Source organism: Ananas comosus, linkage group 13 (genome assembly GCF_001540865.1).
Source record: "Ananas comosus cultivar F153 linkage group 13, ASM154086v1, whole genome shotgun sequence".
In the NCBI taxonomy this organism is placed as follows: Eukaryota; Viridiplantae; Streptophyta; class Magnoliopsida; order Poales; family Bromeliaceae; genus Ananas; species Ananas comosus.
The window spans coordinates 6,060,860-6,074,569 of record NC_033633.1 but is presented as its reverse complement, the minus strand read 5'-3'; the positions used below and the strand labels follow the sequence as shown (position 1 = coordinate 6,074,569).

Below are 13,710 nucleotides of genomic sequence, written 5' to 3'. Positions count from 1 at the left end.
AGCATGATCTAGTCACAGCACTTGAGTGTATTCATTGACACCAGATCGGTTTGGCCTCCGACCGAAAGTGTACTTATCCGGATAGGTCGTTCAATGGACAGATGAATCAGGTCGGTGCAAGAAATATGACAGGCAACGCTTGAGGTCTGCGAACCAATACAGCAGGCACCGGATTGGGTACAGTTTTGGTTTGATTACCTTGAGGCATGCTCAGTATTGTATTCCTTACAGTCGCAGTTTTATTACTTGCTCTCTATTATATCTGTTGTTATAGCTACTGTAGTTGTTCTTCATATCCTTACACATATATAAGTTTGTTCTATCTCCTTTATTTTCCAGTGAATACGATTTGCCTTCGTGGCTCTGTCGTACCCATTAGGAAACCTTGATTGTGGTTTTTCACCACCCATTTTCCTAGCTAACCCGGGCGAGGAGTTGATTCTTGGTGCAACGGGAGAACGTACTAGCTAAACTGCAGTAGCGACCGTCACCCTGGTTATGTTTCATTTCCGCATTAGTAATTTAAATAATTAAATGGTTCAGTTAGATGATCACTATGAATATTTGAATGTTCGTGAACTGGTTTGAGTTGATGTTTTTCTATGATACATGCAATTGGAGATTTATGAATGTTTGGTTTTGGATTTACGTATTTATGCATCGTAGTCTTCTACCCCTCGAGGTAGTTGGTTTTTAAAATAGAGTTTCCGAGTGGGAAACAGTTTTAAAAGGTTTTTGAATAATTATTATGAATGAATGAATAGAGTTTAAAAACAAAGCTTCCAAGTAAGGAGCACTTTTAAATAGAATGACTGTTGTATTGTGCATCGCATCATCCAACGCCTAAGAAGTGTTTTGATACATGCATCATCCCTAAGGATCGCTAGATGAATGAAAATGCATCGCATGGATTGTTTGTGAATTGGTGAATGTAGATTGTGGTTGTGATCCTGATGTTGTTGTTGGTAGACCGTGCAAATACAAAGGAGACTTTGTCCGAGTGGACAGAGAAATTTTGTATTTGTGGCGGGTCTATACGTCACGTGGGCTAGGTTGAATTCAAAAAAAAAAAAGGCACATTTTCCGTAACTCTGATTTCTAAAAATGTATTAATTATAAAAAGGCTTTCAAAATTGGCCCTGACAATTCCTCATTTCCATATGAATAAATTATTAAATTGCCAATTATACCTACTTGGAATCTGAGTGTCAACTCTATTCCATTTGATTCATCTACAAACATTTTGAATATGATGGGAAAATTGTAATACACTGAACTTTTGCAAATTGCGAAGTTCGAGTGTGAGGAATGAGATGTGGATCTATCCTACATGTTCTAGAAGGGTTAGACAAGTTTTTGGACAAGTTTGAGAGTGATTGGATTGTCGGAGATAAGAAAGTGCATTGCTCCTGCGAATTGGGCCATTTTTGCATTGTGTACCGGTACAGGCATTATGTTGTACCGGTACAGCAAGCAGCAGAGGCAGCAACTGCATGGCAGTCAGGCCATTTTGGTCTTTTAGCATCTTATGCTTATCTACTTGACCCAACACGACCCCAGGAGCTCGGTAGAAGTTGCTGGAGCTTAGAGCAAGCTTCTTCCCCTTCTCCCTCTTTCTCTCTCTAGGGTTTTTCTCTCTCTACGCGAAAGTCGCCGTTTTGCGCCGATTTCACGTCCCAATCGACGTTTGCTGGTTGGGTGGACTTGGGGTCGGCTTTTAAAAGGTAAAGTGAAGTGTTTTTTAGCAGGATTTTCATGTCTATTGCTGGGGGCTGCTGAATGAACGCTGTAGAGAGGTTTATAGCTCAATTACTCTCAAGTTTGTGGTTTAGTATTCGTTTTTGACGCATTTCAGTTTTATTGCTTCCAGCTGAGTTTGAGAAGGATTCCAGCAGCTTGAGAGGAGTTATTTAGCTGTGATTTAAACCAGGGTTAAGCTGCTGCAAAGCTAGACAAAGGTAATTAGTCAATTGTGACAAAAGTTCAGGACTATATGAAGTTTAATTGAGTAATTGACGCAGTTTGGATTGAATTCTTCGCAGCAGGTTTTCGAGCCTCTTTGAGCTGAACCTGTGCTCTTGGAAGCTGGTTTGGGAGGATTTTTCAACCAAGGGTAAGTAGAAATTCCTGTTAGAAAACTGAATTTGTAAGATTTCAGCCATATTACCTAGTAAGGGAGCGTTTTGACGTCGTTATGTGTTTGCTCGCAGCAGGATTGCGATCGACCCTTGGATCATTTTCTGCTGATCAGTGAGAGCTTTTGGGGGCTTAACTTGAGGTATTGAGCTGAGCCAAAACAGGGATTTACGTTACAAGATAGTACAATTGAGTATTTCGCCGAAATTGGACTGTTAGTAATCGTTGTGACGTGATTCTTATGTTTCAGGTTCAGCAGGGTCGTGGCCTAGTTGAGTTAACTCTTGGAATTCATTTGAGCTGATTTGAGCTTAGTAATAGGTGGGTTTGACCTAACCAGAGCAAGTGAAGCTCCCCTATGTTCTATATGTTACTATAGAATTGGCTTGATTGTGCGTTATTGTGTTTATCAGAATGATAAAGGATTGGAATAATCTTGCCACAAGGTTTGATACAATTGAAATGAAACCTCTATGAAGTAGAGAATGGTCATGCATAAAGTATTCATACATAAAGTATTCATGTATTAAAGTGTTCCTGATTAGTTCAGTAGAATAACCAAGTGATAAGTTTATTATGCTTCCACAAAGTAGAGAACAATGACATTCTCTTGACCCTATTGATAGTGTATTAGTAGTGGGAAGTTTCTAATGTATTATGTCAATTGGCATTACTTTTATGCGTTTACTAATCTAGTGGGTACTAGCAAGTTTCATTGTTTATTATATTGAGAATTCCGATCAATAGATCGAGAATGACAACATAGTGTACTATGCCATGATATTTGAGATATGTTGGACCATGGACTTTGCTTACTTGCCATTGTGCTCAATCGCACACGCTTGTGAGGATAGCTCCCTACAAGCCGGCACTCCGGAGTTCGCCTACACGACAGTTGCTCGCCCGTGCGGGATTGGGTGCCGAAGTGGATTGCCGTGGGGAGTGTATACTACCACGGGGCCATTAGGCGCGGCGCAAGCTAGACTACCTTGGATAGGTCCTGATGAACGAAATGAAAGTACTAAATGATAAGGACATTAATGAATGCTCATCCGTTATAGTGTACAGTATTTACTTACACATTCATGTTTATGTTCGTGTTTATAGTAGTTGCTATGCTTCTATTACTCAGCTGATTCATTACTGCAGAAATCATGATTACATGTTGATTACATGCCTATTGCCTGTTAGCATTGCATATATATACATCATGCAATTATCGCTTTTACTTTCAGTTAGTACATCATGAGCCTAGTGGTGTAATTCGCCGAGGCTGGCGGCTTACCCACTGAGAACTATTGTTAATAGTTCTCACGCCCTTTTTATGGTTGTTTTTACAGAGCCTTCTACAGGAGAGGCTAGGGATCGTGGCAAGAGAGTCGCGTCTAGCTAGACATTGCTAGGAGTATGCTAGTCGATCACCTTGCTACTCAGGTTTCAGCCGAGGGTGATGTCCCTGTGTATAGAGAGACTACCACTGTACCTGTGTTTTGAGTAACCCTGTGATATATATATATATATATATATATATATATATATATATATATATATATATATATGTGTGTGTGTGTATATGGAACCAGTGATTATAGTTTCTTACTTCTCGTGGATGTGAGATTTTGGTTTGGTTACTCCTTGTTCTTCTATTGTTAACTTTATCGTCTGGTACTTTGCTCTGATATCATGATAGGATTCTTTTATGTTTTACTCCTATCGACTTGTTTCTGGTAGACGCCTTATATACTGCAGGTGTATGGCGGGTCTGTGCACGTACCGGATATGCTTTCGCTGGTACCCGGGCGTGACAAAAATGCTAATCAATGCTTCACATTTTCAAAGACCAAACTAAGTTCCCGAAAATACTTGGGGACAGCAATAATAGTTTATGAACAAAGCATAGTACTTGCTTCCACAGAGATTATGCAACTTTGCCGGATTGCTTTACGTCTAATTCATGTTATTAATGGTTATTTGTCATTTTGTGCATTAAGTGATCAAAGTTTATATCGTTTGCTTACACCCCTGGAAAAATATTAAATATTTGGACCACATTGTATAACTAACAGATTTCAGGTTCTAAATTACCAGAACTTGGAAGTTTAAGAAACTCAAAGCAATCACATGCTAGTTCAAGGTTCAGTGTTTTGTTTCATCCTTCCACAAATAGCCAAGTGCATAATTTCTAGACTAGCTTAATGCCGAAGGGGCATTTTTGTTGCTTGCATTTTAACCTACAATGCAAGTATAACTATAGAAAAGTCTAAAATTCCATTGGGTTTGTTGTAGTTGCATCTACATACAGCATTTTGGCCTACACCCCAAGTGGCCATAGTTGGAATGTAACGTCCGGCCTCCCAGGGGGGTCACCTATCCTAGAACTACTCTAGCCCTAAACTCGCTCAACCCTCTTAACCTCTTGGGCCTAACCATTGGACAAAATGCTATAGTCGGGTTAAGAGGTTTAGCCCTACTATATTTTTATATACAACTATTCAAAATCCTAGGAGTGTCACATGACTCACATTCCCCCCCACCAAACCCCTTCCTTTCCTTTTTCCCTTCCCCTTCCCCTTTAAGACCTAACATCCTCGTCAGACTTAGGCCCTGTTTGGCCAAGCTACTTGAAAGTGATTTTCAGCTGAAAATCACTTTTAGGCCCAATAGAGTGTTTGGTAGAGGTATTTTAAAAATCTGATTTTGCTTTCTAAAAGCTGAAAATAATTCTTTAACTCCCAAAAGCAGAAGCTAAAAAAACCTGCTTTTCAAAACAGATTCCAGCACAAGCTGAAACCCACTTAAATTTTTTTATGAAAATACCGGAATTACCCTTAAACAATCAACACAATTCTATCATGTCCGTCTATCATGTCCTTTTATAATTATAATACTATCTCTCCCATTACTCTTTCCCATTACTCACAGCCACCTACTCTCCAAAAAAAAAAAAACACTCTTCTCCTCTCTTCTTCATCTAATCACTCTCCTATCCTCTCTTTTTCATCTCTCTCCTCTTTTCCTCTCCGGCGACGCCTTTCCTACCAGCGAGTTTTTTCTCCGGCGAGTCTCCGACGAGTTTTTCTCCGGCGAACCTCCAAGGTACTCCCTTTTTTTTTTTCAAGGAGAATGTTTTTTTTTTTCATACAGATTTATCTCCCTCCCTCTCTTGATTTCTCTCTCTAATCCGCGCCCGGCACTAGATCTGGCCCTAAATCCGCGCCCGACACCAGATCTGTCCCTGGATCCCCGCCGGCGTGATCCGGCAAAGACGGATCCCGCCGGCTTGGCCGAATCCGCGCCGACGAGCTCCGGCTTCGCCGAAATTAGTCGAAATGATGCAAAGATGAACTCTTCTCGAGTGCCCTGTGTACAAGGAGTCCATCACTACCTAAGGACATAAAGAGCCAATTACTTATGCATTGAAAAATATCACACTATGGGTACTTAAGTAGAGGTAATTGTCCCTCCAAATGTGTAAGGGGATGTTACAATTATGGCGTGTAGTGATTGAAGAAGAGCATTGGCCTCTTGTATTATTTTAGCACCTGGAGGTTTATGAGGGGAACGATTAAGAGTAAAATATGGTTAATAAATTTCGATTATTTAACGTCGGATTAGCAAATGTGACTTGGTGGATTTTTGTACTACTTGTAGTATATGTATCCTGCTTATGGAAAAGAGGAATATTTAGAGCAAATAGCTTCTTTTGCATATAATAATAACATCTACTAATGTTAAATAGCATTACAAAATCACTTCAGCAAAAAAATTTGCCAAACAGCTTTCTAAAATCACTTCAGCACAATCACTTTTCTATCAGACTCAGCCAAACGCTCTACAGCTTTTAACAGAAATCACCTTTCCAAACTAAAATCATTTCTGCAGAAATCACTTTTCCAGAAGCTAGGCCAAACGGGCCCTTAAACACACTCACATGCACTGGGCGATATGAGGCTCATCTCGCTAGTCTTAGCCGACCTTGTGAGGAGCCGCGCTTCATCCACAACGGCCATCAGCTGGGAGCTGCGCTCTGCCTACCATATACCATAGCTCGGCCAAAACTCATACCACAGTTCCAACTAGTGATTGGCTCTGATACCAACTGTGGCACCCGCTTCCCAGGAGTAGAACGGTCAGCCATCTCTTGCCCTAGGCTCGCTCAACCCTCCTAACCTCTTGGGCCTAACCATGCTCTAATCGGGTTAAGAGGTTTAACCCTATATACCTTTTATATAGGACTACTCCAAATCTTAGGGGCGTCACATGAAAAATAGGGAGTCAGAGAGAGTAACTATAAATAAGGGCAATCTTACCTACCTACTTCCTATATTTTAAAACCAAAAAAAAACACTATACTTCTATCTTTCATAGGGTAATCCCACCATCCCACATACAAAATAACAAAATCTGCAAATAAGTTTCGAACTACAAGCAATCAAAAAAATGTTATTAGTTACATCACACTCAACTACAGACTGCTAAACAGGCTATGCAAATATATCTACTGCACCTCTATTTTGCATGCACCTCAAATTACACTGTATTTACAACTACAACCAAATAGCTCCTTAAAGAAGATAAAAACGAGACATTAATATACATAAGATAAAGCAAATTACGTCAACTGAATATCCACAATTTCCATAAAAGATTAAGGCCTTTGTTTCGCCAAGCTATTAGGTGTAGTGCTGTTGAAAATGACAATGATACAGTAATGTGCAATTAAAGAAGTTGTAAAATGTTTAGCTAATCTTGTTAACCAAGTGTTGTACAGTGCAAAAAGTCATTTGGCAAATATTCTAAAAGTGTTGTTAATTATCAACCAAAATACCCGTCGTTCAAGAAACTTAAGAAATTTATTTCTTTAGGTATCTAATAGACAAAATAAAAAAGCAATTTGAAATAATATAGGAAAAACAATTTCTATATTTATATTTAAGTATAACCATCCTTATTAGACTTTGTTTTTATACACACCTATATGATAGCATGAAATAATATGTAACCAATTTTTCATTAATCCCCAAAATTACTCCAAAAGATTCCTCAAACTTCTTCAAGAAATCTTCCACAATGGATTTAATGCCTCCAAGGCCAGCAATGAGACCTTGCTACCTCACCATAATTGTCATAGCCATGGTCTCTTGAGTAAGGATAGATAATAAAATAGGCCTCTGTTTATATCGCCATGGATACGGTAGCCATTTTTTTTCTACTCATGAGAGTGTGAATGCACATGAAGGGCATATTTCAATATTTGACAGATGCTCCATCAATTTGGTAACTTGATCCCAATGCAGAAGCTCCAGCTTCCGAGTTTCCACATTCGACTCGCCAACCATAGTTATCGCATCGCCGACATGAAAGCCGCCGTAACTAACAATTGCCAAACATTATTAAATGGGCCAGAAGCACGACCTGATTAAGCCAAAAGCTAAGCTATGCATGACCTAAAGTAAACTTCATATGGCTCACATACATGCAATTATATTACTCTACCAAATCCTCACATATTAAACTGTGCTAGTACAGAATTCAATCAGTATTCCAAATGGTCATCAAAAGAAAAAAATTTTCAATTATTGAGTTCTACAAAGATGGAAGTATGTTGTGCACAATAATTTGTGCAGAAATAAGTTCTCAGTCATGCAATGCTAGCTTCCAATAATATTTCCTAACCGAAGCCTCCTCTATCAAAAATACTAGCCAAGGCTCAAAATATGGCATGGTGCGTGCATACAGGGGGGTCTCACAGGACCCCCCCTCTCGATATCTCCTTGGGTATTGCGCAAGACAGAGCGATATCCAAGCGAGCATCGCGGCACAATGCTGACCATGCCGATGTTCTTTTTTCTTCCCTTCCCCCCAAAGTGCCGCCGCACCATCATGCTCACCGTCCGCACCTGCGTCTGCCAATGGTTTTTTTTGTCATTTTATTTTTTCTTCCCCCTACTGTGCCACCCCCCTCTCCGGCTAATAGGTTTTTAGTTTTTTAGTAGTTTTTTTTCTCCACACCCNCACCCCCCCCCCCTCTCCTAATTTTTTTTTATGTTTTTTGGTGGTTTTTTTTTATTTTTTCCTTCCTCCTCCCCCCAAACCCGAGGCCTTTTTTTTCTTTCCTTCCCCACTCCACCCCTGATGGGTTTTTTTTCTCCCCCATGATGGGATTTTTTGTTGGGTGGTTTTTTTTCCTTCCCCCGACCCCTACCCCATGGTTTTTTTTATATTTTTGATGTTTTTTTTCTCCCTTCCCTCCAAACTCGATGGATTTTCTTTTGTGGTGGTTTTTTTTCCTTTCGCCTCCCTTGTGCCGGCCCCCTCCCTCCCCTCCCACTGATTTTTTTTTTTATGCCCGCCCCCTCCGATAGGTTTTTTTTAGTGGTTTTTTTCTTCCCTCCAACCCGATGGGTTAGGTTTTTTTTTTCCCCTCCCCATCCCCCCTGATGGTTTTTTTTTGTGTTTTTTTTCCTCACCTCTCCCCTACCCTCAGTTGGTGGATTTTTTTTATTCATTTCCGTCCCCTTCTCGGCCCCCAAGGTTTTTTTTCTATTTTTTGGGTGGTTTTTTTTCCTCCCCGCAACCCCCAACCTCAACCACACCCAAGGGTCTTTTTTCCCTTCCTTCCCCCACATCAACTCTGAGGTTTTTTTCTGTTATCTTTTTTCCCCTACACCCCCCATGGGTTTTCTTTTGTTTTTTTATGGTTTTTTCCCCTCCCACCCCCAATGGGTTTTTTTATGGTGGTTTTTTTTTCCTCCTCCCCCATCTCCCCAAATCGATGGTTTAGTTTTTGTTTTCCCCTTCCTCCCCCCTAATAGTTTTTCTTCCCCTGCCCCCCCAATCACGATAAGGTTTTTTGTGGTGATTTTTTTTTCTCCCCGTCCCTACTATGTCACCTGTGGTAATGTCAATTTTGATAGTACTAGCAACACTGACGGGAAAAATAAAACACCTAATTTAGCTGTTGAACAACAAAAAGTTTCAGATGGATTTGAGCTAGGCGTCACGGACACTGACACGGGACACGAGATACGACACGACTCAAACACCATGACTCGACAACTTTCAAAAAATTAGGACACGGATACGGCATGGACACTACTAATAAAATATAATATTAATAATACAATAAGAGTCCGGTTGGAATACTATCGATAGCGCGAAGCATTTGGTGCTATCAAGTTTTCTGCCGTTAAATTTACCTCTTTTATCATTTTCATCCGTTCGATTATACTATTCAACTAACCACCCACTCAACCCTAGGGGGCCCACATCATCCTAACCGCACATCTTTTAATCCAAGGGCAGAAAACTTAATAGCACCAAATCATTGGTGCTATTAATAGTATTCTAGCCTAATATATTTTTATTATGTATAAAATATTAATTTTGGTAAAATATTATTATATTTCTCATACGAATTAAAGTTAGTAAAATTTTTATTGATAGTTCATATATTTTAAGAAAAGAAATTCTCCACCATACATAATTTATTTATATTGTCAAAAAGAAATTGTATGCATTCATCAAAAATCTTAAATATTTATCATCTTACATTATATATGCATAGAAAAAATAAAATAAAAATAGATATATATATATTTTTTAGTTGTATGCGTTATGAATCGGCATTAAATGGGCGTCCAACGAGTGTCCACATCGGACACGTGTCCGACACGGACACGCGCGCATCCGACACGAACACGCGAGGCTTACAGAAGTGTTCATGATACATAGGATTTGAGCATTGGTAGTTAAGAAAAATTCATTCACAATGTATCAAGTTTTGCATACTATAAGTAGCCAAACAATCTTGCTTTCAAATTATCGAGACTATACTTCCTTTCGGGATTTCAGGATTTCAGTATTATATATAGTATGCTTTAAAAAGTGGCTGCATATTTATGTATTTGATAAGTGAAGTTTTCCTAATTATTTGTCAATACATTACTCTCTATGGTCAGTTCATTATAGTTAATGGCAAATTCACTTGCTCAAGAACTGAAAATTAAATACGCATAAGGTAAGTTCTTATTAGAATCATAATTCCTACATTTTACAATTATCAAGTTGTTAGTGAAAGATAATATTAGTTGCATCTCATGTTTCATCATTCCAAAGATAAGCCAAAATTGTAAGATGTATTCACCTCTTCCAAAGAAGCATTTCCAGCTCTTTCCCCAATACCATTGATAGTGACCTCTACTTGCCGAGCGCCTGCATTAACACCCTGAATTTAGATTGCTCAAGAGGTCAGATGATTAAAAGAGGAAAAACAAAAAATAAGTCAAAACAGAAGATAACAAAGAAATGAAGACAAACACCACCTCTAATGTGTTGGCAGTAGCAAGTCCAAGGTCATTCTGACAATGGGTAGATATGATCACATTTTCAATCCCAGGGGTCTTCGCTTTTATGTCAGCAATCAGCTTTCTAAATTGAGAAGAAGCAGTACAACCAACAGTATCAGGAATGTTGAGAGTTGTTGCCCCTGCTTTAATGACTTCCTCTAAGACATGATAGAGGAACTCCCTATCAGATCTGAAGTTTAAATTTAAAAGGGAAAACGTCAAACTTGCAAGCCCCATCACAAATCAAAAAGCAGGCAATTTCTCTCAGAATACTAGCTAATGCAATCTAAATTTATCTAAACAAAAGCACTTTTTTGATATTTGTAACTCAGTTTACCTACGAGAATAATAAGCTGAGAAAAAATTAAAAAAAGATAATTTATGACAGGATAATTAAAGATAATTAGTGAGCTGCCAGACAAAATGTTCTAACATAGTCAAAAGCAATTAATTTGTCCAAATAGAGAAAAGCTTTTATTTGTTTCTTCTTTTTTTCTTCATAAATGATGAGTCGCAAACTACCAGAGCTGCATGCCATAACAACAGAACTCGTAAAAAAACAACAAAATATACATATATATATGTATGCATATATATGTATACATATATATGTATAAACAATGCCAAATGCATCTGCGATATTCAGATTTTAGTGCAGGCAGTTTCCAACTAGCTTTTGGCATGGTTTGCAATCTAAGTTGATCAAGTTGCAATTTGCCAATTTTCAAAGTTCAGTAATAACCATTGGCCTAAAATATACCTCTAACTCGTGAAGTTTCCTTTATTAGAAAGTAACAGGGAGATAAGGAGAGACTTAGATCTTCACAGAGCTCCAAATAAAAGTTTTCAATGATCAGTGCAGTTAAAGAACAAGAAAACTTATCATTGCTCATATCAAATGTGGGCATCAGAATCATTTTTCAAAACAAGTTACCGTAATAGCTCAGGGAATAGGAAATGAAGAGATAAAATGTAGACATCTAGGCATTCTTCAGAACAATCTAAATGCTTAAGAAAAAGGAAACCAATTATACAAAGTTTAAAAGTACATGAAATCCCAATATGTGATTCCAACTTTGCAATTAAACCCTATAGGAGAGTTTTTCTTTTGTAGAATACCATGGCCATAAATCAAGTCACAAGCAGAGTTTTCTTCAGGAAGTTCTCAGTCAATTATGCATTCCTTTTCTCCTCCATAAAACAAAACTAATTAAGTCAGAAGTTATTTAGTCAAGACAAGTCTTTAAAAAACTGAAAATATGATCAAATATACACACAATAATTCCATTAATATAAAGATAACTTGACAGACTCAGGCTAGAATTTAATTGAACTAGCTAGCCTACCTAATCTACCAAATTAAACTACAACAGACCATCACATTTCCTCTTTTGTTGGGATATATATTGAAAAAAATGAGAACCCAAATCACAGCAGTTGAACATTCAATGCCAAGTAACTATGCACATCAAAAACCACAGCGCAAATCCATGACATGTGAACTCTCTGAAAAAATTGACAAAGAGCATTTTCAAGAATCAAAACCTTGTGCGAGCAACTCAATATAAGTTTCAGACCGCAATGAATCACTTGACAAACAAAATGAGATTCAAAGACTGCTTAGACTGCTTAACTTTATTTCCAAGACTATATTTGCACATTATATTTTATAAAACATCCATAAGTAGTTCTTTCCCTGCATCTCAAAGGGTGGGTCAGCCAAGTTTTGCTATATCAATTTAGCTATCTGCATATAATGCCAGTTTGTCTCATCTTTATGCAAAGCCAAGTGATGCTGCTCGATTTGCAGGTCCACTCTGCTCCCAAATATGCGCTATCTATTGTGCGTAGCAGAGGAAAAGGTGGCTACAAGCAAAGCATCCACAAAATGGTCAAGAAAACAAATTTTGCACTTCCAACGGCACCAGAGCATTTCTAAATGACCCCGCTTCTCAAAACCAACCTAATGAAAGCAAACCAAAACGATTTCAGAGTAAACAATCAACAGCCAATAACTTAAGATCACAATGGAAGTGCGCCGAGATTGAATCTTTTTGCTAAAAATGTGACAGACACTAAGCAAGATTGAGTCTCAAGCGAAAAATATGAAAGAAAGTGGGTAAAAGTATAAGCAAGACCTTCCAGCATCCTCCGGGCTGAACTCAACATCCTGGCACCCGAGACTCCTCGCGTACGCCACCATCTCGCGTGCTATCCTCACGACTTCCTCCCTCGTCTTCCGAAGCTTATCCCGCAGATGAATCTCGCTGGTGGCGATGAACGTGTGCACCCTGGGCTTCCGCGCGTGCCGCACCGCCTCCCAAGCGGCGTCGATGTCCTTCTTGTTGCATCTTGCCAGCCCGCAGATCACCGGCACGTGCCCGTCCTCGCCGACGGGGGTGTTCCCAACCTCGATGGCGATGGACCGGACGGCGTCGAGGTCGTCGGGGGACGACGCGGGGAACCCCGCCTCGATGATGTCCACGCCGAGGCGAGCGAGCTGGCGCGCGACGACGAGCTTCTCGGCGCTGGTCATGGTGGCGCCAGGGGACTGCTCGCCGTCGCGGAGGGTGGTGTCGAAGATGCGGACGTAGTCGGGGTCGTCGATGCGGTTGGGGACGTACTCGGGGCGTGAGCGGAGGGAGCAGCGGAGGGCTCTGGAGGGGCCGATCCATGGCGCGGCGTAGGTGGCGGAGGAGGAGCGGGAGAGGCTATGGTTTTTGGGGGAGCGAGAGGAGAGCCATGGCTTGGGGAGGAGGAGGTGGGGGGAGCGGGATGGGTGAATGCTAGGGTTACAGGAGAAGGCCTTGGGATTAGAGAATATGAAGGAAGAAGCCATGGGAGAGAGGAGAGAGAGAGAGAGCGTGTGTAGGGTTTTAACTTCGACGAGAGGCTTATCACGAGTTGGGGTGAGCGACTACATATTTCGACACTTGAGGTGGCGTTTGAGGATGATGGTGCCAGAGCCGTCGGATGCGAAATGGATATACGGATTCGTCTGTGGTTCATATTTTCCACAGCTGACGGCGCAAAGGTTACCAAACTTGGCCGCTAAGCCTTGAGAAATGAATTTCTTTGTTTTTGGAAATTAATTGTTCTCAAAAAACTACCCATCTATTTATTTATCTATCTATAAATATATATAATCTTGAGTTTTACTGTAGCCCCTTCCAAGCCTCCCTGCGTTTGGCGGGGGGCTTCGATGGTGTTACGCCCCGAGTCCGGT

General features: G+C 40.0%; 1 protein-coding gene across 2 annotated transcripts in view; it reads right to left on the bottom strand.

Annotated features, from left to right (window-relative positions):
* LOC109719472 (2-isopropylmalate synthase A-like) overlaps positions 1 to 13,389 on the bottom strand; it is a 67,831-nt gene extending 54,442 nt beyond the window's left edge. The window contains exons 1-3 of one of the 2 annotated variants that reach the window (XM_020246182.1): positions 12,623 to 13,389; positions 10,461 to 10,674; positions 10,283 to 10,363 (exon numbers count right to left, since the gene is read on the bottom strand). In XM_020246182.1, the coding sequence (XP_020101771.1) occupies positions 10,283 to 10,363; positions 10,461 to 10,674; positions 12,623 to 13,323 (996 nt within the window). In that variant the 5' untranslated portion in view covers positions 13,324 to 13,389. The remainder of the gene's footprint in view (positions 1 to 10,282; positions 10,364 to 10,460; positions 10,675 to 12,622) is intronic. The other variant, XM_020246183.1, reaches the window with a different exon arrangement.